The sequence below is a fragment of the Bos indicus x Bos taurus genome, chromosome 1 (genome assembly GCF_003369695.1).
Source record: "Bos indicus x Bos taurus breed Angus x Brahman F1 hybrid chromosome 1, Bos_hybrid_MaternalHap_v2.0, whole genome shotgun sequence".
Classification (NCBI taxonomy): Eukaryota; Metazoa; Chordata; class Mammalia; order Artiodactyla; family Bovidae; genus Bos; species Bos indicus x Bos taurus.
In genome coordinates this window covers 97023147-97048592 of record NC_040076.1, presented here as the reverse complement: position 1 = coordinate 97048592, position 25446 = coordinate 97023147, and the positions used below count along the sequence as shown (strand labels likewise).

At 39.4% G+C, this 25446-nt stretch overlaps 1 protein-coding gene and 1 non-coding gene across 4 annotated transcripts in view; one reads left to right on the top strand and one right to left on the bottom strand.

Moving 5' to 3' along the window:
• LRRC34 (leucine rich repeat containing 34) overlaps nucleotides 1-23055 on the bottom strand; it is a 30778-nt gene extending 7723 nt beyond the window's left edge. Inside the window, exons 1-11 of one of the 3 annotated variants that reach the window (XM_027541565.1) lie at nucleotides 22895-23049; nucleotides 17321-17441; nucleotides 16718-16836; nucleotides 16557-16621; nucleotides 15359-15442; nucleotides 11962-12090; nucleotides 9981-10076; nucleotides 8554-8708; nucleotides 8036-8191; nucleotides 7282-7408; nucleotides 4597-5664 (exon numbers count right to left, since the gene is read on the bottom strand). In XM_027541565.1, coding sequence (XP_027397366.1) covers nucleotides 5461-5664; nucleotides 7282-7408; nucleotides 8036-8191; nucleotides 8554-8708; nucleotides 9981-10076; nucleotides 11962-12090; nucleotides 15359-15442; nucleotides 16557-16621; nucleotides 16718-16836; nucleotides 17321-17441; nucleotides 22895-22994 — 1356 coding nt within the window. In that variant the 5' untranslated portion in view covers nucleotides 22995-23049 and the 3' untranslated portion in view covers nucleotides 4597-5460. Of the gene's footprint in view, nucleotides 1-4596; nucleotides 5665-7281; nucleotides 7409-8035; nucleotides 8192-8553; nucleotides 8709-9980; nucleotides 10077-11961; nucleotides 12091-15358; nucleotides 15443-16556; nucleotides 16622-16717; nucleotides 16837-17320; nucleotides 17442-22894 lie in introns of those variants that run through there. The other 2 variants (XM_027541572.1, XM_027541578.1) reach the window with 2 other exon arrangements.
• A 2138-nt stretch (nucleotides 23056-25193) lies between these two features.
• TRNAY-GUA lies at nucleotides 25194-25283 on the top strand. Its single transcript is given in 2 exon segments — nucleotides 25194-25230; nucleotides 25248-25283. It is a non-coding gene; the product is annotated as a tRNA-Tyr (tRNA).
• Nucleotides 25284-25446: the final 163 nt, after the last annotated feature.

The following is a 25446-nucleotide window of genomic DNA, read 5'->3' as shown; positions in this document are numbered from 1 at the left end:
GTATTTGAATTAAAATATCTGGCTATTACTTGAAATGCTAGAAAATTACTGAAATCAGAATACATAAAGTGAACAAGATGATTTCCTCTTTTAAGTTTACAGTCAAATGGGAAAGACAGGCCTGAATGCCAAGTGTTATAACAGAGGAAGGCAGGAAAGGAAATGTCAAGCAGTCAGTAGAAATTGAACGGACAGAGAAAGAGCTGTTGCTCTCCTGGATAGGCAGGCAAGAGGAGATAGCTATTGGGAGGGATTTGTTCACAGCTGACTGAGGTAGGGGAATGGAGAGAAAATCTCAAAGGTGTTGGCAGAGATCGGAATCATCAAAGACACATCTAGGACTATACCCCTACCATCTTGAAAGAGTCCTCTGCCTTTCACTTGTGCTGGAAGAATGGGATTAGATCGCCAGGTTTACACTCCAGGATCTCACACCCTGAACTACAGTTGAATGCTAAAGGGCCACGTTTTAACATGCTTGTGATTCCATGCTTGTGATCACAGCTTATAGAACACCTTACCAGGAAGAAAACAGTTCTTAGCCCAAACAAGCTACTTCAGACACTTGGTTTATGTGTACATAAAAAAGATCATTTAGATCTGGTCCATAGTTAGTGAAGCAAGCCAAAAATCTAAAGGAAATAGTGAAGAAGCAGAGAAAGCTGATCTAGAGAACAAAGCAAGGGGATGAAGTAGGTTTGTAGAACCAAGTGACCACGACCCTGTGACAAACCAAAGTGGCCTGAGGCTTTGCAGTCCCCAGTCCCACTTGAGGTGGTATAGCTATGCTTGTTTGCTTGTGCCTGAATGCCCATGATTTTTGCCTATTAAATCCTTACAGTAAATACCCCTTTTCTTTTTTTGGCTTTTCTGCTCACCTTGTGGGATCTTAGTTCCCCAGCCACAGATTGAACCTGCAAATTCCCTAAATCCCCCTTTTCTTAAGCAGACTTGAGCCAGTTTCTCTTCCTGTATCCTCAACTTAGTAACCTAAGTTTTGATCCTTAGTGATTGAGTAGATGGTGATGCTGTTAATTATGATAGGGAGATAAGATGGAGGTTTATGGAAGAGAAGACTTTATCTGCTGAATTTGGTGGTGAAACACCTATGTGAAAATGTCTAGCGGTGGTTGGAAATGGTGACTGAAACCCAGTTGAAGTTAAAGCTAGAGATACAGATCTTGCAGCATAAGGCTAATAATTATTGTGACAGAAATAATTTAGGCAACCCTGGGAGATGATATAGAAGAACAAAAGATGAAGACAGAATCATGGGGGAAAATACATTCTTAAGAATGAGCAAAAGACAGAACAGGAGATGGAAATTGATAACAGGAAGAAAACGAGGGTGGTGCAGATTTCATGAAGACAAAAGTGGCTTTGTACTGAGCACATAGTACAGAGAAATCGGATTCCAGTCAAAGACAAAATTGGGTTGGGTAACTGGAGCATGATGATCCTTTGAGAAAGGCAGCTGCAGTGATAATCATGGGTAGAAGCCAGGTGGATACAGTTTGAGTAGATGTAAGGATTTTTCAGACTACTTAGTTTGAAAAGCAGAGTACAGCAAACAATCATTTTATCAAATATCTGAAAAGTATAAACCACTTGATTGCTTCCAAACTTGAAACATTGATAAGTGATGAGCATAATAGAGTCTGCAGCACTGTAACAGAAGTCTGGATTTGCATTGGATCTTAAAGGATGACTGCCAAGAAGGGAATGGAAGAAGTAGTTGCAAATCTACTCATTACAATTCAGATGTGCAGAAGAAGTAGAGTTTTCCTACAGAATTTAACATGTTCATCCCCTTGAGCTCCCACCCAGTGGGAAGTCTGGAAAAAAGTTAAAAACCTAGTCTGATACAAAGACAATTTATATCTTAAGGGAGTGCTTAAACATTTTAAAACTTGTTGTCTTATCTCTACCCTTTGTCTTCTCTCTAAAATGGTGTCCACCTATGTGGAGGACGAGAGGCTTATATAACCAAGAGGCATGAGGGAAAACACCGTTCGTTCTTTTCCATTTTCTGGACATCCTGCTGGCCTCTGATGCAGTAGGCAGCAGCTTATAAAATATGTGATCAAGTGTTTTCCTAGCCTGCTCAGAGCCCAGTACTACTTGGCTGACCTGGCTTCACTTTAGTTCTCTTGGCTATTAAAAAAGAGAGCCCTGAGACTTCTGCATAAATGCCTCAAACAGTCCTGTTTGGTTGCAGGTTTAGTACATGGCACCCCACTGCAGGCTCCAGATAAGCCTACTTTCTTCACATTAACCTATTTGCTTCCCATTCAGCTACCTTATGAGTCTCCTCTTGGGAGAATATTGGAACTTGTGGGTCCCCTCCATTGCACAGAGGAACAGAGAGTAGCCTGGGAAAGTAAACTGCATCACAAAGGTTTACTTTGATGTGACTGTGTCCTAGCCTGGGAGAATCTCTTTCAGAATCCTATTGACACCCCTACTAACCAGCATATTATGGAATATTTCAAAACAAAAGCTGAATGGATTACTGCTACATTAAACAACATGAATGAATTGCACTAATGTACAAAAGTAGTTGGATACAAAGAGCATATATATGATTCCATTTATTAAAATTCTAAAACATGCAAAACTGTTGTGTTAGACATCATGATGGTGGTTCTATTGGGGAAGATGGTTGGAGGCAGTTCTGACATTTACTCTTATCTGTATCGTGGTTAACACAGATGGGTTAGCTTTCTGATAATTCATTTAACTATTAGATACTTCCATTTAAGAGAAGTATATATTTAAAAAAAAATTAATTTGAAGAATGAGAAAACCAGAACGTTGGTTTATAATCTTCAGTGAGATTAAAGATGACCTGGATTGTAAAAATGCACGTTCCCCAGACTGTTTGGAAATTCTGATTCAGTAGGTCTGACTCTTAAGAATCTATTTTTAACAGTTCCCCCATTTGATTCTCATTCTCCATACTTTAAAAAAAAAATGCTGATTTAGCATCTTCAGTTTAAACTATACTCTGGACAGATGTTTGAGCATAAGAAGTCTGTCATACTATTACACAAGTCTGAGTTTATTGGCTGTTTTAATTGCTAAGAGTAGCACTTCCTCATCAGCTTAATGTTTTCCAAATGTAATGACAATTGTTAAAAATGTTTTTATTTTTTCTTATAGCATGGTTTTCTTACACCTTGAATTCTGTGGCTTTTCAGATTTGATCAAAAAAGTTTTATTTCCTATTGCATTTTTAACAATATAGAAACCTGACTTTCCTCTGACATGCAACTTTTTTTAGATAACAGTTATTTAGTTCTAGCTATATTCAGCATGTAATGTAAAGGTGCCAAAGAATTGATGCATTTGAACTGTGGTGTTGGAGAAGACTCTCAAGAGTCCCTTGGACTGCAAGGAGATCCAACCAGTCCATCCTAAAGGAAATCAGTCCTGAATATTCATTGGAAGGACTGATGCTGAAACTCCAATACTTTGGCCACCTGATGAGAAGAACTGACTTGTTTGTAAAGACCCTGATGCTGGGAACGATTGAAGGTGGGAGGAGAAGGGGACGACAGAGGATGAGATGGTTGGATGGCATCACCGACTCAATGGACATGAGTTTGAGTAAACTCTGGGAGTTGGTGACGGACAGGGAGGCCTGGCGTGCTGTAGTCCATGAGGTCACAAAGAGTCGGACATGACTGAGCGACTGAACTGAACTGAATGTAAAAGAACTTTGTAAAAAACCAAGTCTTTATGTCTTCAAAGAAGAAGCCTTAAAGTGAAAAGAAAATAAAATCTGAAACATGCAGCAAATTGGAAACTAAAGTTTGATTAAGAACTAAACTAAGAGTCAAATCAGTAAGTCAAATCAGTCATAAGTGTCAGGATACATAAAGTCATACTTAGAATTCTGTAGTCTGTACAGTTTTTTTGGTTCCATTGTAAACATTTGGTGACAGAAGATTTTCAATAAGTGTTTTTTGCAAACAGTGGAAAGTCATGTTATTTCTAAAATTCCATGATCAGATTGTAGTATTGTTTTAATATAACATATGAACAATACTTATTTCAAAAAAAGCCCTGAAACCCATTTCACACATTGTTATTATTAACATCAACTAATGAGTGTATTTCTCAAACAACTGCAGATGTTTTTAAGATTTTGTTTTTCAGCACAGACTCAACCTGATAGCAACCATCTGTCCTGGATGATTCAAGTTCATCTCTCTGAAAGCGTGAGAATGGATTTCGTAAGGCATTTAGGTCTTTTCTGGCTCAGTAACTCTAGAACATTAAGTGAAAAATAATGGCTTGTATGATTTACTCAGATGTTCTTCCCATTTCATAACCATTACCACCATCTGTGTCTACCCTTCAACACCCCTGCACGCGCACACACATTTCCCTGGGGAGTAAGGAAATGTGGTATTAGGTGATGAATATAAGGAAAAGCCTGATAAATTTTAAAAGTCATTAATAGGAAATTTTTATCTTAATTCTTTATTAAAGGAATGGAGAATAACAGATTTGGGTTTTTTGTAATGTTAAATTTTTAGAATAAATACAGCTATGATATGAGGAATTCATAATAATAAAGTGAAGGCAATACTTTGACAACTGTAAAACTGAACACCTTTATTTCACCTCATTACTCACAACATTTAGAGACAGATGGTTTTTCCTTTTAGATGCAAAACTTAGAGTAACCTCTTTAAATTGTCCACAGTTGTTTTTTTTTCTCACACTTTGCCTGGCTTTAGCAGTAATAAATCATTCAGGTTAAACAGTTAAGTGGTATATATGAATTAATAAATTTGTGAACATGAGTCTGTAATCAAAGGATTGTAGTGTCTATTGCCACTTTGTAGAAATCTTAATTTGAAAACAGTTGGCCACAAACAAGGGTAATTATTTGCCATCAAATCATTAAAATGTTAGTGGCATCCTCCAAAAGAGAATTCTCTTTAAATATTCACTGGCAGCACTGACATGTTTGGAAAGTATACATTTATATGTATTTATATGTGTGTCTGTTTATATTTGCCTGTATTTGTGAAATTGTACCAAAACCCATCTATAAAATACCTTAAATTCTTTTTCAATCTCTAAACCCCTTGATGGTCCCTGGATTCTGCCCCCTGAAACCTTTTTACTTCATGACAACTTTCAGTTAGGATACTTAAAATGACCTTTCCTTCTATACTGCTTTACTGTTTGGGTTTATTTTCTTTATAAAAAGAAATTAGTTCCTTGATTTCCTTCTCCAAGTGTTCAAATTTTGGTCCCTATTTTGTAAAATTTTTTTGAAAAAATTACTCAGTTTTTCACAGTGGACAGTTACTTAGAATTTAGTATCTTTTACTTGTCTAACAAAAATAACATTATAATCTTTGAAAGAATTTAATAGACAATAAAATATTAATATCTGAAAAGTAATAAGACATAGATGAAAATTACTTTAAAGTTTGTTTTTCATAGATGTTGACCTACTGGTGCAAGAGAAAAACCTGCATTAGATGACGGGCTGCAAGCTTCTCCATAACCTGGTGTCCAGTAATAATGCCTTTTAAGGCCATTGGAGACTTCTGCAAGGTACACGTGTCCATCTACCACAAACGGCTCCACATCTGTATTGTCTGATTTTAGACGGCCTGTGTGAATTAAATCTGAATATGCCTAGGATTTTTAAGAAAAACTGTATCATTAAGAAAATAGTTTATTCACTTTACAAATTTCAACATTCACATTTAGATATGATAATTTATAGTCTGAAATATTCTGACTAACTGCTGAATTTTAATATTTTTCAGGTATTGTTCACACAATGTGTAAATTACAATCTCATAAAACTTATTTCTGCATTTTAACTTTAAGTATGTTTTGTTGTCTTATGACTCACTGAGGTAACAATTCTACATATATTACCAATTTTGTGGACCAGAGGTTTCAAGTCAAAATTTTCAAGTCCCAAGGTGACTCATAAATAGGGGTGGAGTGCTGTGGTATATGCCCCTGAAGATCCAGTGATAGCTGGGGATCCAGTTTTTAGAAAAATAAACACCCACAGATTTTGGCTTAAAACTTTTGAGTTCATGGACTCCCTGAAGGTAACCAACAGATTTAGGCTTAGAGACCATTCCCTTAGTATTAGATGCTGGTGTAGCTGGCCACATAATTATTTCTTCATTGTAGAATTTTCTTTGTATATCTTGTATGGATCATTGACATCTACATAAAGGTGTCATACAAACATGTTAAACTAATTTGTCAGTAAGGGTGTGATTACTGTAGAGAAAAAGAGAAATTAGTAAAAGATTCAAGTCTAACTGCTTTCTGCTATAGCTTGTCATTATTAGTCCAACTCAGTTCAGCTTCTAGTGTTACAGAATGTGGATATGGTGTTTTTCTGAAATCAAGCTTTTTTTTTAAATAGTGTACATGTTATTCATCTTTTTAGTGATAGAATTCTGACTAGCCTTTTGGCAGTTTTTGAGAATTCTGATACTTTATTTTTCTTTCTATTCTTTCTAACTGAAAACTATTCATTATGATGCTTTTTGTGTTTTGAAAGCAGTATTAAGGGTTCTATATATTTACATAAGCAACATACCAAATATTTTGACAACTTGTACTGTATTTTCAAATTTTGTGTCTTGGTTTAATTATTGAGTAGCAGATTAGAGATTGTGCCACATCAAATTTATAATGAATCAACAATTGTGATTTTTTTTTTTTTACAAAGCTAACTTTGGAGTAAAACTAGGACTGTATAATTTATCGTTTTATTTACTTATTTCTTTTCAGCTGCACTGGGTCTTTGTTGCTGTGCACAGGCTTTCCCTGGTTGCAGCAAGCAGGGGCTGCTCTTCACTGCGGTGTGTGTGTTTCTCACTGTGGTGGCTTCTCTTGTGGAGCACAGGCTGTAGGCACACAGCCTTCAGTAGTTGTGGCACACGGGCTCAGTATTTGTGTTACATGGGCTCCGTTGCTCCATGGCATGTGGGATCTTCCCAGACCAGGAATTGAACCTGTGTCCCCTGCATTGAAAGGTGGATTCTCAACCACTGAACCACCAGAAAAGTCCCTTAGTGATATTTATACTAACATGTAGTATTTGATATCTATCACTGTTTGAACCACAGAACTTTCCAGTAGCTAATTTTTAGAATGTATGTTAGAATTTATCAAAACTGAAGTGTCTCACTATACTTTGTAATCCTGTAATCATCAGTAAATAACACCTGATGTTGTAGGGAAAGCCCCAGGAAAAAACCTCAGTGAAGACAAACTTACCACACATGTAGCTTCATCAAACTTGTTTCCCCAGATGTAGATATGAGAGAGTGTAGGATTTGTTTTCATTGATTGTGAAAGTGCAACAAGTCCTTTTCCCTCTATGTTGTTGCTCACCACAGACAACCTGTGGAGAAACAAAAAGTAACCCTGGAAACAGTTCCACAGAGAGAATGGATGAGCTACCAACAGCATTTATTATACACATCTTATTGTGTTGTCTTAGCATTCAATGTATTCAATGTAGTAGTTAAAATACTGATCTTATAATTCCTGAAATCCAAGAAACTTTTCTAATTGGATTCTTCATGTACCTAAGTAGAGCTACCTACATTTTGGAAATAAACAGACTATTGTTCTAATTATTATTTAGTAAAGGTTTGGAGTGGATTACAGACATTTTTCAGGATAAAGTCACCTGAGTAATATTTTCTTCTTGATTCATTCTTATTTTAAAGTCAATGTCATATTGAGTGATTATAACTTTTCTGTTAGAATTCGGGATAAATAATATAAGTGATAAGAATTTTCTCATTAACCTTAAGCATTCATAACTGGTATCCATCTAATTTTAAAAAGACATTCCTTTAAAAAGAAAATAGAAGATACTGAAATGTTTTCTGTAACTTAATATGTCAGTTTAGAAACTGAGTTTTCATATTTCACCATGAATCGTAAGTGGTAAGAGGTTTAAGGTTAGAGTTCTAAACAGCTTTTTTTCTGTTATTTTGATTAAATGTAAAACCATACTAACGCTTTAAGAGTCCTGTTGTGTGAAGCAAGAGCGTCACTGAGATAGTTTGCTCCTGCATTTTCCATTCTGTTAAAAGAAAGATCTATTACTTCCAGGGTAGTATTGCTTTTCAGAACATCGGCCAAACACTTCATTCCATCCTGAGTTATTTTATTGCTGGGAAAGGAAAAATATGTAGTTATATATTAAAATATGAAGTGCCCTTTTATTCATTGAGATCGCAGGCTTAGAAACTTTTAAGCAGTACTTTCTATTTTAGTTAAGATTTATTTTAATCACTCAGTTTCTAAAAATGTTAATGAAAATTTGCCATAAAATGTTGCTTCTGTTCTGGTTTACGTATTTAAATTGCTCACTCCAGTTATTAGGAGATATTAAATCGGTTTAAACTGAATAATAAGTGAAGCTCAAGATAAAAAGATAAAAATGGTTTTATTTCCTAATTTTTGGATTTAGTGTCTAACACAGAATCATACCTACTATGACTCTTTACATAGATTATCCAGATTATCACTTACCAGCTTACATCAAGGTATTGTAGGCTCCTATTCAGATGCAGTGCATCACATAACTGTTTCATACCACAATTTTTTATATCATGTTTACACATGTGTAATTCAACAAGGCACTGATTTTCTTTCAACATGTGGCCTAAGTGAACTGTAGACTCTTCCTAAAAATAGATAAGTCTTTTTTTCTAAAATATAATTTTAAAGCAGTACATGTTTATTTCAAACATGGTCAGTTATTTAAATTAGCTTTTTAAGAAGATTTTATCAGTTAAGACTGTTAGTCTACAATTTGCTATTTGTTTAGCATGGCTTTTAAAAAGAAATCATTTTGTCACAAATGATACCTTTACCATCTTAGAAATAGGCAGTGGGCACTTGTAAAGTACAATGACTAAGTGATGTAAAAGAGGTTAGTTAAAAAGTCTGAGCACCAAAGAATTGATGGTTTTTAATTGTGGTGCTAGAGAAGATTCTTGAGCGTCCTTTGGACTGCAAGGAGATCAAATCAGTCAATCCTACAGGAAATCAGCCCTGACTATTCATTGGAAGGGCTGATGCTAAAGCTCCAGTACTTTGGCCCCCTGGTGTAAAGAGCTTGACTCACTGGAAAAGACCCTGATGCTGGGAAAGATTGAAGGCAAAAGGAGAAGGGGGCAACAGAGGATAAGATGGCTGGGATAGCATCACTGACGCAATGGGCGTGAGTTTGAGCAAACTCTAGGAGATAATGAAGGAGAGGGAAGCTGGCGTGCTGCAGTCCATGGGATTGGCAAAGAGTCAGACACGACTTAGCAACTGAACAGCAACAACAGAAATAATTATTTAAAAAATATCATTCATCCCAGAAGGGAAGAAAAACACAATAATTGGTACCGTGGTTGAGCATGAGGGAATTCCCTGGCGGTCCAGTGGATAGGACTTTCTTTCACTACTGGGCCCAGATTCAGTTCCTGGTTGGGGAACGGAGACCCCTCAAGCTACAGAATGCAGCTTATCTATAGGATGAAGTCCAGATCTCCCAGACTGCTATTCTTAGGCAGTATGCCATTATTACTTATGATTTCAAAGATGCAGTGGTTCATCACATCAGTAAAACAAGTGACAAAACAGTTCACACTGGGCTCTTACAATTCTCTAGCCCTTAAACTTTAATCATTTATGTGTTCATCTTAAGCACTCTGCCCCTCACAGGTTTACCCACTGAGAATGAGTTTATAAGAACAAAAGACAACATATTTGCTTAAATAAGCAACATCTAAAACCATATTTATAAAACTCTTACCCAGAATTTAAAAGTTTCCATTCAAGTTTTCATTTGTAAATGGTAGTTTACAATTCTAAAAATACAGTGCATTCATGAACCTTGACATAACCCTCAGTACCTTCGTTTTATTCACATACAGCATTATTAACTGCTCACTTAGCATACATACCTGTTCACCATACAGTATGGGTCGGTTTAGGTTTAATCCCTTAATTGTTTGGTTTTGAGTTAGGACTGTAGCAAATGCTATCACACTTGGCATTCCCTAAAAACAGATAAATTCATTAAGGAAGCTGACAAAGTATATAAAGTAACCTCCTTAATATTTTAGGATCAGTAAAACTGGGCTCTGATAAATCAAAACTGTGCTCTTAAAGGTTTAATTTCCTAGTCCTTGAATGTAGGTTGATAAAATTCAGAAAAAAATCCATCTTTAACATGCACGGGGAGTTTCTTAAGGTTTCCTCGGATGTTTACCTCTAGATTTGCTCCTAAATCTTCAAGATTCCATATGATGCAGGCGTCAGACATGTGGACACACAAGTGGATCCCAGCTAGGGCTCTATGCTACTTACATATCCTTAATGCAAACCTCGTTTTATATTCATACTAACACACTTTAAATGTGTGATTATGGCAGCAAACCGTTACTAATCACATTTTTCACAACTCCATTTGGCCCCCTCTGCTTTTGGAAGGGCCTGATCCTCTCGCATCTCTGTGATGGATACATACCTAGTTGTTACACCAGAAAACCTCTTCCCACTCCACCAGTCCTCTTAGCTTCCTATCAGTTGATTGCCAGATCTTAGAAGCAGATCTTACAGATTCTGCTTCCAAAAGACGTCTCTAATTAGTCCATCTCTGTAGCTACCACCTCACCCAGGTTCTCATCACCCACCTGAACTAGTGCAGAAACTTCCTAAAACTGTTTCACTTCTGTAAATGGGAAACCATAAACCCTTGAAATAAATAGAAAGCATTTGTAAAAATAAATACATGAGTATTAAAATTACTTCAGTCTCTGTCAGTCATGCTACACTTGGGGAAGCACTCTCTTAGCACCACACCACACTTGGGGAAGCACTTTCTTAGGGTCTGCATGTTCTGGATCCCTGGCCTGGAATATTCTGCCATATCTCTCCTGAATGCAGCTCTTTCTCATCCTTCACAGATGAGGCAGCTTTCTTCATCCTAGAATTACTTCCTCAGGTCTTAGGGATAACCATCCTATCACTCAGATGACCTACTACCATTATCAGAGTACTTTGCCATCTTTGTAGCACTTTGCTCTAATTTACTGATATTTTCTCAACTAAAATATAACCTTTATAAAGGCAGAGACTATATCTGATGCACTCCTGTATCCTTAGAGTCTAGGATTGTGACTATTACGTGCAGAAAATACACAGTTGACCCTAAAGGGTCAGGGGTCAATTGTATACCTTGGTATCCATGGATTCAAAGAACCTTGACTCCTGTAGCAATTGTAGTATTTACTATTGTAAAAAGTCTGCATTTACCTGGACCCAGCAGTTCAAACCCATGTTGTCGAGTCAACTGTATATTGAATTAATGCTTTCCCCATTCCTTACTTACTGTATCTACCCACTTAAACTTTAGAGCCTCCTTGGCCCATCTTACTGACATCCTGTCCCAGTGATTTTGCATTAACCTTTTAACTAGGTTCCTAACAGTAGGCCTGAAGGTTTGAAGGCATGTTTGAAAAAATGAAGCCCGGACTTTGAAGACATATCAGGTCAGATGAGGGCTCTTAGAATTGTGTTAGGTTTTATGCTATAAGTACTCACTGAAAAATGTTTCCACAAATAAAAAATTTACATTATACAAATGAAGTATTTGTTTAATTAAAAGGAACATAAGATTCTTCTTTAGAAAATCCCATGCAAGTTAAGAAGGGTAATAGATGGAAATTTAGGAAGATTTTTATTACACTGGATATTCTTCCATAAAATTATTATAATCTGATTTTTACTTAAAGATTTTTTTTTCTCTGATACTAGATCTTAGAGATGAGCTTAAATCATTCATAAGACTGTCATGTAGCTGGTCTCTTGACACTTCTCTGTGCTAGTTTCCAGGGAGAATGATCAAATACGTGAGTGACTCTCATAACCAGTTTAACTCACCAGATCACAGTCACCCAGATCTAATTTCTCTAAGGATGAATTAATTTGTAGCATTGCAGCAAAAAACATTCCACCCTTATTTTCAATCTTGTTTCCAGTCATTCTTAGGTGTTTCAGAGTTCTATTCTTCTGAAAAGGAAGAGAGGCAAAACTGGATTAAAATTTTAACCCACAGAATTCTCTTCAGATTACGGGAGTTAGGAGACTGTATTACTATTTGCAGACTCGGTCAGTTTTTCATGGAGATTGAACAGAATATATTCCATAAAGGTAATATTCAATTTCCCATAATAGGTAAAAATATAAAGTGTACAATTTGGGGATTCCCTGGTGGTCCAGCAATTAGGACTCTGCACACTCACTGCTGAGGGGTTCAGGTTCAATCCCTGGCCGGGGAACTAAGATCCTATAAGCCACATGGTGCAGCCAGAAAGTACAACTCACTAGATTTCACTACATTCACAGTGTTGTGCAGCCATCACCTCTAATTTCAAAACATTCTCTACCCTTAAGGGAGACCCTATACCCGTTAAACACTCACTTCACATTTCCCTGTATTACTTTGAAAATGACACAATTTCTCAGACATTTGCAAAGTTTAATTCCTTCTCGTAATTCATTCTTTCGATAAATCGTTCACAAAATTACAGACATTTCATTGTCCTAATGAATAAATATTTGAGCCATAAGTGTACATGCTGCTGCTGCTAAGTCCCTTCAGTCGTGTCTGACTCTGTGTGATCCCATAGACGGCAGCCCACCAGGCTCCCCCGTCCCTGGGATTAATTACCTTTAAAATTAAGTCAAACTCCGCCCTGCCCCCACCCCACCCCAAGAGTGGGAAGAAGGAAAGGATGTCCACTCTCACCACTTCTATTTTACATTGTACTGGATGGGGCTAGATAAGGCAAGAAAAAAAGGCATACAGGTTGGAAAAGAAGCAAAACTTCTTGCATATGACAATCTTACGTGTAGAAAATTCTAAGGAATCCACCAAAACAAAAAAAGACCTGTTAGAAGTAATATATGAAGAAACACATCCCATGTTTCTGAATCAGAAGACTATTCAGTTCAGTTCAGTTCAGTTCAGTCACTCAGTCGTGTCCGACTCTTTGCGACCCCATGAATTGCAGCACGCCAGGCCTCCCTGTCCATCACCATCTCCCGGAGTTCACTCAAACTCACATCCATCGAGTCAGTGATGCCATCCAGCCATCTCATCCTCTGTCGTCCCTTTCTCCTCCTGCCCCTAATCCCTCCCAGCATCAAGTCTTTTCCAATGAGTCAACTCTTCGCACGAGGTGGCCAAAGTATTGGAGTTTCAGCTTTAGCATCAGTCCTTCCAAAGAACACCCAGGACTGATCTCCTTTAGAATGGACTAGTTGGATCTCCTTGCAGTTAAAACAGCTCTGCTCCTTAAGTTGATCTAAAGATTTAAAGCAATCCCTCTCAAAATCCCAGCTTGTTTGTTTGCTTTGCAGAAATTGATAAACTGATTTTAAAATTCATGTGAAAATGCAGGGGACCCAGAAGAACCAACACAACGTTGAAAAAAACAAAGACCCACACTTCTTCAAAACTTAACTACAGGACTACAGTAGCCAAGATAGTGTGGGACTGGCCTAAGAACAGATATATAAATTAATAGAGAGTACAGAAATAAACTCACGTTTATAATCAACTGACTCTTGACAAGGATGTCAAAATTAGTGGGAAAAGAACAGTTTTAACACAAGGAGGTGTTGGGTCAACTAGATAGCCACATGAAAAAGAATGAAATTCCTATGTCACTTCATATACAAAAATTAAAATGTATCAAATAACTGAATGAGTCAAAAACTTAGAAGAAAATGTAAGTGTAAATCTTCATGACTGTAGGTCAGATATGACTTTAGATATAACACCAAAAGCATAAACAACAAGAAAAACAAAATGCATTTTATTGAACTTCTAAAATTGTGTGCTTCTAAAGGTACTACTGCTACTGCTAAGTCACTTCAGTCGTGTCTGACTCTGTGCGACCCCATAAACGGCCACCCACCAGGCTCCCCCGTCCCTGGGATTCTCTAGGCAAGAACACTGGAGTGGGTTGCCATTTCCTTCTCCAATGCATGAAACTGAAAAGTGAAAGTGAAGTCACTCAGTCGTGTCCAACTCTTCTCGACCCCATGGACTGCAGCCCACCAGGCTCCTCCGTCCATGGGGTTTTCCAGGCAAGAGTACTGGAGTGGGGTGCCATTGCCTTCTCATACCCACTAGGATAGCTCAAATCAAAAAGTACCAAGTATTGGTGAGGATATAGAGAAATCCGAATACCCATACATTGTTGGTGGAACATAAAAAGGGGCAACCACTTTGAAAAACAGTTTGGCAGTCATTCAAGATGTTAAACAGTTTCCAAATGATCCATCAATTCCACTCCAAGGTATATACCCTAGAAAACTGACAAGTACACAGAAAAATGTGTGCAAATATTCATAGTAGCATTATTCATTATAGACAAAAAGTGGAAACCCAAATACCCATTAACTAATGGATGAATGAAATGTGCAATGGAATATTACTTGGCAATAAAAAGGAATGAAGTATGTTACAACATGGATGACACTTGAAAGCATTAAGCCAGTCAATAAAGGCCACATGTTATATGGTGATTCTATTTATATGAAATGGTCAGAATAGACAGGTAGAAAGTAGATATGACTGCAGGGTGCTGGAGAGAGAGGGAGAGAAGCATAGAGGGGGATTTCTAACAGGGTCTGTCTTCTGTGGGGAGGAGGTGTTCTAACAACAGTGATAGTGGTGATGGTTGCAAAACTGAAGATAGCTGATCATTGAACAACACAGGGGTTAGGAGCAGTGACCCTCTGTGCTGTTGAAAATGAGTTTAACTTCACAGTTAGCCCTCCATATCCAAGTCCTACACTCTCAGGTTCGACTGACCATTGTACTGCAGCATGTATTTAGTGAAAGAAACCCATATATGAGTGGACCCATGCAGTTCAAACCTGTGCTGTTCAAGGTGTCCATTGTATACTAAAAAAGCCACTGAACTGAACACTTCCAAAGGATAAATTCTGTATGTGAATGATGTCTTAATAAAACTTGATTTTTTTTTATTGAAGTATAGTTGATTTATAATGTGTTAATTCCTGCTGTTCAGCAAACTGTTATATATACATTTTTTTAATATTTTCCATTATGGTTTATCCATAAAACTGTATTAAAAGTGAGTTCAAAAGTACTCATGTGGTGTCTAAATGAAGTGCAACAAAAAATATACATTTGCACAATATTAAAATAAGTTGACATTAACATTTGTTTCTGTTGGTTTCAAGCTAAAATTAAAGAAATGGAAATCCCCAAATTGTTAGTTTGAGGTATATGAATGCTTACGTGTAGGGCTTTAGCAATCAGTTCTCCACCTTCAGGCCCAATGTCATTAAACATAAGATTTAAGTAAATGAGATTCTGTTGTTTCTAAAATAAGAGAAAAGAAGTTATTATACATGTATTACTAGAAATCAATCAAGAATATATGAGCTGCTTTTTAAGTAAAAGTGTTTACCAGCAAAGAAAATCTTTATAACCAGGAAATTTCAAGGTCCAGCAAAACAAAGGACGATTAAGGGGAAAAAACCAACATTCTCATTTAAACAAATATAATTACAGGATAAAGTAAAAGCCTATTCATTTTTTTTGTTTTTTTTTAAATTGGAGGATAGTTGCTTTACACTGTTGTGTTAGTTTCTGCTGTACAACAATGTGAGTCAGCCACTAAGCATACACTCATCCCTCTTGAGCCTCCCTCCCACTATATTCATTTTTCATCAATGATTCAAAGTATGGATGTGCTTTATGTACTGAACCATAGTGTGTCACTTTGCAAAAGATAACTCAAGACGCCCTAGGTATGAGCTCTACTGAGACCATATACACAAATGTGTTTTTACTGTATTTCAAGTGTTCTAGCACAGTCAAGACCCTTGATATTTTGCAAAACTATGTTTTGTGTATATGTCTCTAGACTAGGTGATTTCACCATAAACAGATCTGAGGACATGTTGGTGGCTATGATTTTTGCAGCATTTTGATTTGTGGTTGAAAATAACTTGGTTAGTTGTTTGTTTTTTAATCTTCACTCCATCCTTATATTCTGTGCTATTTCATGGGTATGAGAATTTTAAGATCTTTTTTGGCTCAGTAGAGACACTTGCAGCACATGAGAATGGGACAAATAGCTAGGAAATTAAAAAGCCAATTTAAGGGAAGAATAAAAAATGATATATGCTGCTTTAAACATTTTAACTGAAAATACAGACACACACATGTATATGCCAATCTTCTGAGGTTGAAACAAAGCCTTTTCTTTGAGGACACCTGTTCTTATTGGTGGACCACACTACCTTTCTTAAATAAAATGCAGCCATAAAGCAGCATTTCAGTTTGGGTGTCTCCAAAGTGAAGTCTACAATAAAGGGTTAGTTAGCAGGCTAGGGCTGCTGAAACCCTGCACATTCCAAAGAAAAGGCTGGTTCTTAACTCGGTCCTGGAAGAAAAAAAAAGGAACAAAGAACATTTTGCAGTAAGATACCTGGAGCAGTTTTGCAGCATAGTATGCGCCAACATCACTCAGGAGGTTGTATCTAACATCCAGACCTGAAGAATACAGATGAGTAGAAGCTGATATTCCTCCTAATGAATACTTAATCAGGAGAATGAGAACAGGAAGGAATGATGCTTAAGGAAACATACCATTAATATATGAATTATTCTTTAAAACTCTGCAAAGGATCCAGAAATCTTCACCTGTTACTCTTTCTCCTGATACTGAGCGACTGTTACCAGCAATATTTAATGTGATTCCTACCGATCTGTTAAAATATTAAAAGGAAATCCAGTAAAGAAATAAAAATATTTTCCCTTCATGTTTAGTGACATCACTGGATAGTATTTACTGGAACCAAGTACCACAATACAGATTTTTATCAAGTGTAACTTAAAACTACTGAATATATACTACAGCTTTTGAAAAGGACTTTATGCATAATTTAATTTCTCAACCACAGAAAAAACAAAGTATTCCGACTTGACAGGTAATGACATTGACAAATGTCATTCAGTGATTTGCATAAATAAACCCAGCTCACAGGAGTTAATGACCAATCTGGAACTCAGACTTGGAGAATGCTAGTCTAGTGCAAGACCTGTGTCAGTCATCTATGCTGAATCAAAAAAGCATGTCCATTTCATCCAGCATTTGCACATGGCTTTCAAATCACTCAGTATTCCAAGAGTTTTCACACAGGTGAGTATCAGTGACTGTTCCTGATGTAATCAAGTATATGTCTTCCTTACCCTTTTTCAATTTCTTTATCCACTTCTTGGAGTATTTGCAATATAAAAGGTTTAATTTCCTGGGACTTTTCCATACATAGGTCATAATAATATTCCTGGAGACCACCAATAGATGCTGAAACTTTTGAAAAATAAATGCAATACTTTTCATCACATATAAATTATCCCAGGAGCTTCCTCCCACCAAAATTAGATTTCTTTCAAAGATACAAATATGTGTGGAGAGTCAGGGGTGAGGAGAAGAAAAGGAAGAATAGAGAAAGTAAAATAAGGAATGGGAGAGAAGAAAAATACTGTTTGGAGAACTAGGGCCATAGAGGTACCCACTGAGGATGGGCAGACACTTAACTTGGAAGTGACACAAAAGGAGAACTAACTTCCGTTAAGTAATAGGCCTGGCAGCTGAGGAAAATGATGTCCAGAAAAATTAAGTATTTTGCCTGAAATCATACAGCAGAGTATTGAATCAAACGACTCCAAAGCCTCTTTCCATTCTTCCATAATGGATTAGGGTAACTCATGTTTGCTTATAATGGCTTCAGATAAAGACAGTTTAATCATAGAGTCTAAACTCAAAAGGGATCTGAAAAATCAAGTCCAACAGGCTTCTTGAAGACCTTCTATACCCTGTAAGTTTATAGCATCTTTGAATACAGCTCTGTCTGTTCTTCCTAGAAGAACAGGTCTCTCCAAGTTGAGACCTCACTCATAGAAGTGCTTTACCTACCATTGTCTTCTATTTCCTCTTTCTAAAGGTGATTTTCCCTGTCAGTCGCTAATAGGGAAGACAAACAAAACAGGAGTTGAAGTCTTCTTCCTCTGTTATACCTGCAGCTTTCCTTGATGCATCATCTTATTATTTTCTATACTACTTTTTAAAAAAACTTTTATTGGAATATAGTTGATCGACAGTGTTGTGTTGGTTTTAGGTGTACAGAAAAGTGAATCAGTTGTACATAAACTGTGTGTTGTGTAGTGTGTTAGTTGCTCAGTCCTGTCCGATTCTGCAAAGGATGGACTCCCCATGGACTGTAGCCCACCAGGCTCCTCTATCATGGGATTTCCCAGGCAAGAATACTGGAGTAGATTGCCATTCCCTTCTCCAGGGGATCTTCGAGACCCAGGGATCAAACCTGAGTCTCCTGCATTGCAGGTAGATTCTTTACTATCAGAGCCACCAGGGAAGCCCACATACACATACATATATCCACTCTTTTTAGGTTCTTATCCTTCAGTCCCTGGTTCATTTCTGGCTCAAAGGAGGTACTGGTTGCTTTGGGCTTCCCTTGTGGCTCAGCTGGTAAAGAATTCGCCTGCAATGTGGGAGACCTGGGTTTGATCCCTGGGTTGGGAAGATCCCCTAGAGAATGAAAAGCTACCCACTCCAGTATTTTGGCCTGGAGAATTCCATGGTCCGCATAGTCCACGGGCTCGCAGAGTCGGACACGACTGAGCAACTTTGACTTCGCTTCACCCATATAATTTACAGTGTATCAAGTAGAGTCACAGTAGGTCCTCATCTATTTTATATATAGAAGTGTGTATATATCAGTCCCAATCTCCCAGTATATCCCTTCTCCCCTCCCCTTTGTTATTATTTTAAAAGCATCTTTCTCCAGGCCCAGGCTTTCTAGTGTAGAAGGTATGCTAACACTTTTCTTACAAGCACAAACTGCTCCCTGTCTCTTTTCTGTCTTAGCTTTTGTGTTTGTGTCTCTCTAAGAGAGCTCAGTGATCTCACTACTCAACCACCCTGAGATCTTGAGGATCCAGCTTCTCTAAGTCTCTTCATCTCAAAAATGTTCCTTCATGAGTGGATTTCTGCACTATATGAACTAAAGAGTTTGCTAAACAAATGTACAAAACAAGATTCAAGAGAAAGAGCATTATGTTAAAAGTGAAAGCAAATAATCTTTTCTTACAGTTTTTTTTTTAAATAAACTTAAAAAAAATAAATTTAGGGGAATTCCCTAGTAGTCCAGTAGTTAGAACTCTGTGCTCTCACTGCCAGGAGTCCTGGTTCAATGCCTGGTTAGGGAACTAAGATCCTGCAGCTGCATGGTGTGGCCTAAATAAATAAATTTAACCTACATTTATTTCAAATAACTTGGAAATTTCAATATCAAAAAGAAAAAAAAGAGACATTGATCAGCAATCTCACTCCCAAAGAACCACTGCAATTGAGGTCTGGGAGTGTTCCCTATTATTTTTCTATATCCTTTTCCTCTTCAGTTAACATTATGAGCATCTTTCCCATTTCATTAGATACCCTCTGAAAATTTTTAACAGCATAATTGTACTTAGGAAATCTTTCACTTACTAAGCATAAAATAATAAGGACCTACTGTATAGCACAGGGAAATATATTCAGTCTTGTAGTAACCTATAATGGAAAAGAATCTGCAAAAGAACATACATATATATTCTGTATGACTAAATCACTGTGCTGTATACCTGAAACTAACACTATTGTAAATCAACTATACTCCAACTTAAAAACAATTTTTAAAGAAATCTTTCACTTATTTTAGGACATGTATTTATATATTTCATGAAATACTTTACATATACATGAAATACTTTATTTCATGTATTAAATAATACTTTTAGCACAGTATTTCCCAAACTGTGTTCTGTGGAATACTAATCTACTGCATGATCAAAGATATTCTAAATAGAATGGGGTTTATTGTAAAATAAATTTGAGAAATGATGAGTTAAACAATGCTAAACAGATTCCTATCTACAGTAATTCTCGGGACATTTAAAACTCTCAGGTACACAAGGACTCCTCAAGTTGTTGAGCCCGGAGGGGAAGGAGGATAAAAATGCTCCTAGTCGGAGAAGGCAATGGCACCCCACTCCAGTACTCTTGCTTGGAAAATCCCATGGACGGAGGAGCCTGTTAGGCTGCAATCCATGGGGTGGCTAAGAGTCGGACACGACTGAGCGACTTCACTTTCACTTTTCACTTTCATGCACTGGAGAAGGAAATGGCAGCCCACTCCTGTGTTCTTGCCTGGAGAATCCCAGGGACGGGGGAGCCTGGTGGACTGCTGTCTATGGGGTCGCACAGAGTCGGACACGACTGAAGTGACTTAGCATAGCATAACATAGACTTAGGACTTAGGAGACTGTGGTTCACATGGAATACAATTCAAAAAACGCTCCTTTAGCATCCTCAACAGAAAATAAAACAAGTAGACCTCAAATGAATTTACTTGTTGGAACTGGGCTCCCACTGGGTTTCTTCCCTCTCCTCTGGCTCCTAACCTTCCTTGGTATTAAAAATGTTAAAATCTCAGAAATGGAGACCCAATTGAAACAGAGGTAATTATCTGGTGTTTGTTAAAAATGTAATCCAGGAGACACAGATCCAAGAAGCACTTGAACTGTGTTCCAACAGACTACAAAATGGTGGCGATTTACAAAGGCAAAAAACCCAGGAAGTTACATAAATGGTTCATCAAGAATTGGGATTGGGGTTTGAGCTGGCAAGAAATGAGGTTGCTTGTTAAGCAAGGAATGACTGGGAGTTTTAAATGATTACAAAGTTGCAATGGTGGGAAGAAATTTGAAACTAAGGGTGTAGCTAGCAGCTCCTATTTGGAGAATAGCTAGTAGTGTCCTTGAGTCTGACACTGTGCTGTATAGACCCAATGGACTGTAGCCCAACAGGCTCCTCTGTCTATGGGATTTTCCAGGCAAGAATACTGGAGTGGGTTGCCATTCCCTTCTCCAGGGGATCTTCCCTACCCAGGGATTGAACCCATGTCACCCACATTGCAGGTGGATTCTTTGTCGTCTCAGCCACCAGGGAAGCCCAAGAAAACTGGAGTGGGTAGCCTATTCTTTCTCTAGGGGACCTTCCCGACCCAGGAATCGAACTGGGGTCTCCTGCATTGCAAGCAGATTCTTTACCAGCTGAGCTACGAGGGAAGCCAATTCAAGTTCTCAGTGATGAAAGGAATACATCTGAAATCATATCCACAACAGCCACCCGGCTCCATTTTTTATGCCTGAACTACAGTTACTCCATTTTGATTTTTAAATAATTTTAAATATGTCATCAAAGAGAAGAGAGGGTTGCCTTGAGAATTTCTCAGGTTCATTGCCTGCCCTCAGCTGGCAGAACCATATCCAGGACATGCAAACAGATGTAGACCTACAAGTCATGTTTATGTGAAGGCATGAAGGAATCTTATATTACAGGCTAAACAAAGCCAAAGAATATGTATATTTAACTATCTGGACATGGATTTAAAGTATTTTTGAGCATCAGCTATATTTTTCTGCTACTCTTTTATTTAAAATTCACCCAAGTATTGTATGTCAGGATTCTATGGCACCAACAGTTTATTTCCTATACTGTATTCATATTAGGAGAAAATAATAAACTGGTTTTCAAATGGTAAAAAAACCTAGGAATAACAATTCTACAAGAAAATGTCAAGAATTTAACCTAGATTCATTTTTAATCCACATCTGACTCGAATTCCAAATAATTTTTACCTAATATCCCGTTTAAAAATTACTAGATAAGGACTTATTTTGGAGGTGGTTATCCTCTTCTATGGTGGCTCAGAGGGTAAAGCCTCTTCCTGCAATGCAGGAGACCTAGGTTCGATCCCTGAGTCGGGAAGATCCCCTGGAGCAGGAAAAGACAACCCACTCTGGCACTCTTGCCTAGAAAATCCCATGGATGGAAAAGCCTGGTAGGCTACAGTCCATAGGGTTACAAAGAGTCGGACACGACTAACCGACTTCAGTTTCACTTTAACCTTCACCCTCTTCTATTGAAACAGTCAAGTGCTGGGAGATTGAGGACTGAGGGTCAGTCAGACTTTGGTGCTAATCCGGACGGGCTGTGTGATGTCAAACAACTTACTGAAATTCTTCGATCTTAAATTCCCTTTTATGCTAAAAGCAGAGCATGTCAATGCCCACCTCACAGTGCTGCGTGGAATATGTAAGGCCTATGGCATAATTCCCTATCTACAAGCACACAAGCATCCAAAATGTAAATTGTGAAGGGAGAGGGGTGTACACTTTCCGCTTCACATGAGAGTGAAAGTGAGTCACTCAGTCGTGTCCGATTCCTTGTGACCCCATGGGCTGTAGCCTGCCCGGCTCCTCTTTCCATGGAATTCTCCAGGCAAGAATGCTTAACATGCTACCAGATAATTCACGGGTGCAGAAATACTTAAAACCGTGCAGGCGTGAACGTGCAAAGAGTGGTCTCCAGAGCCTCTGGCCCACCTGGGCCCTGCTCTCTGGAGACTTCATAAAAAGGGGCCCAAGTAGTGCATGGAGACAGAAGAGAGCGACACACACACTTGAATTCAGGACAACCCACCGCGAGAACCGCGCACCCACCGCGGGAGCTTGGGGCTGCCCTCTCGCCCACGTTTGGGGGCGCCCCGAAGTTCCGGGCTCAGTTAGGGTTCCTAGGGGCCCTCTCCCGCCGGGCAACCTCTGGCCCAAAGTCTGCTTGGAGGACTCGGCCTGGCCATGACGCCCCTCGCGCGTTTCCTCCCGGCCAGGCTGGCGCCGAAGGGACCCCCTGTTTCTTACCGCTATCGTCCGCCGCAGCCCAGGCCGGCGTCGGGGTCCTAGAGGAAGCGGGAAGTGGGGACCCGGACGCCGGCCCGGCCTGCTTCTGGCTGAGCTCCATGCTCCCTACATCCTGCCGGCAGCGGCGGCGTTGTCATGACGACCACGCGCGTGCTCCAGCTCCGTCCGCCTCAGCCGAAGAGCTGCAAGCGGTGTGGCCCCACCTCGCGACCCCGAGCGCCTATGCTGTGCAAACCTCTGTCATTACCCTCTCGGTCCCAGAGGCCTGGTTGGGCAGGTAGTGACCGCCGATGCTGTGGAGGCTCCTTGTTCACCATCTGGGTCCTGGTCCCTTGCCGTGGATTAAAGACACACGGAGGCAGGGCATCCTGGTTCTTCTGCAGAGAGAAGTTCTCCAGGTTTAGGGGGCATGACTGATGAACTAAGGGCCGGGGATACAAAGATGATTATGACACAGTCCGCTCCCCAAGTTGTGCTCATACCTGCAGAGGGTAGGTGCAAAAGCTGAGTTGCCCACCACAGCTAGGATGGACGGAAGTAAGGGAACTTAAAGGGGCTAGTTGATCTGTCTTGTGGAGGGGCCGGGCCATCAGGGAGGGCTTCTTGGAGAAGGTGTCGTCCTGACCCGTCCAGGTGAACTTGCCAGAGGGCGGAACTGCTTTGTGCGTTTTGGAGATGAGCAGGTACTTGCTGCTGCTTCTAAGTCACGTCAGTCGTGTCCGACTCTGTGCGACCCTATAGACGGCGGCCCACCAGGTTCCCGTCCCTGGGATTCTCCAGGCAAGCATACTGGAGTGGGTTTCCATTTCCTTCTCCACTGCATTAAAGTGAAAAGTAAAAGTGAAATTGCTCAGTCGTGTCCGACCCTTCGCGACCTCATGTACTGTAGCCTACCAGGCTCCTCCATCCATCGATTTCCCAGGCAAGAGTACTGGAGTGGCAGGTACTTAGGGCTGCCCAGATGAACAGACTGGGTGTGTTTTAGAGGCGAAGTCAGTCAGACCGGATCCACGTGGAGTCCTGTGCATCCTCTGAGAAGCACAGCTGTTATGGGGCAGGGAGTTCTCAGATTGAGAACAGCTGATGGAGGGTGGATTTGGTGGCGCTAGTAGTTTAAAAAAGTAAAAATAACCCGCCTGCCAATGCAGGAAACATAAGAGAGGCGGGTTTGATCCTTGGGTCGGAAGATCCCCTGGAAAAGGAAATGACAACCCACTCTAGTATTCTGGCCTGGAGAATCCCATAGACAGAGAAGCCTAACGGGCTACGGTCCATAAAGTTGCACAGAGCCGGACACGACTGAAGTGACTTCGCACACGCAGGGGAGAAGAGGTCTGAAACATCTCAGGAGTTTGAGGAGTGAGGAGACAGAACCCAGCGTTAATTACCAGGTAAATGGGTCAGGATTTGGTACGTGGACCTGGGGGAGAGGAGACAAGGAAGGAAGAAAGGAAGGCCTTCTGTCTGGGGTTGCCACAGGTCAAAGAGAAGGAAGTGAAAGGGCCTTGCAGACGACTCTGGAGCCAGAGACTCCTTGTCTGAAAAATGTTCAAGGAAGATCCTCAAGGTAAAAACAGGTCATTTATGAAGTTTATTATTTTCCAAGGTGAAAAAGAAAATATCTGAGTCCTCTGTCCCTCCCACTACCCAGCCAGGCATTTCCAGACCGTGCTCCACTGCTGAGAAATTGTGCTAGGCAAGGTAGACGTCTCTTGAAACACTTTGTAACCCACAGATTTTAAGCACCACTGCAAGTAGTTCTTCAGATTAAACATGATGGTAGAAAAGACAAGTATGTTTTCATTTACCCCATGTGCTACCAGCCAAGTTGAAAGGTAGCCTGAAATCCTGAGATGTGAATGTAGGTACCATTCGGCACACTCCCTTCCCTGTGCTGTTGCTGCGTAGTCGCCAAGTCGTGTCTGACTTTTTGTGACCCCATGGAATGTAGCCTGCCAGGCTCCTCTGTCCACGGCAAGAATGTCGGAGCAGGTCGCCATTTCCTTCTCCAGGGGATCTACCCAACCCAGGGATAGAACCTGCATCTTGTGTCTCCTGCATTGGCAGGTGTCTTCTTTACTACTAGTGACACCTGGGAAGGTTCTCGAAGAGTAATTCCACTCATAAACTTCTCAGTAATATACTGGGTTGTAAAAGTACATCCAGAAAGCAATCCCTAGTTAAAAGTAGCCAATAAAGAATCAATCTTCCCTATTCTTATTTACTGGCAGCTGTTGTAAATCCTGGCTTTATAACTTCCTTTTATTAAGTCCACTAAAAATGCACATACAGTGCAATTCCTTCGATAGCTCAGTTGGTAGAGCGGAGGACTGTAGTGTGAAGTTTCTCAGGCATCCTTAGGTCGCTGGTTCGAATCCGGCTCGAAGGAATTGACATTTTGGACTTCCCTGATGGCTCAGAAGGTAAACAATCTGCCTGCAATGCAGGAGACCTGGGTTTGATCCCTGGGTTGGGAAGATCCACTAGAGAAGGGAATGGCAACCCACTCCAGTATTCTTGCCTAGAGAATTCCATGGACAGAGGAACCTGGT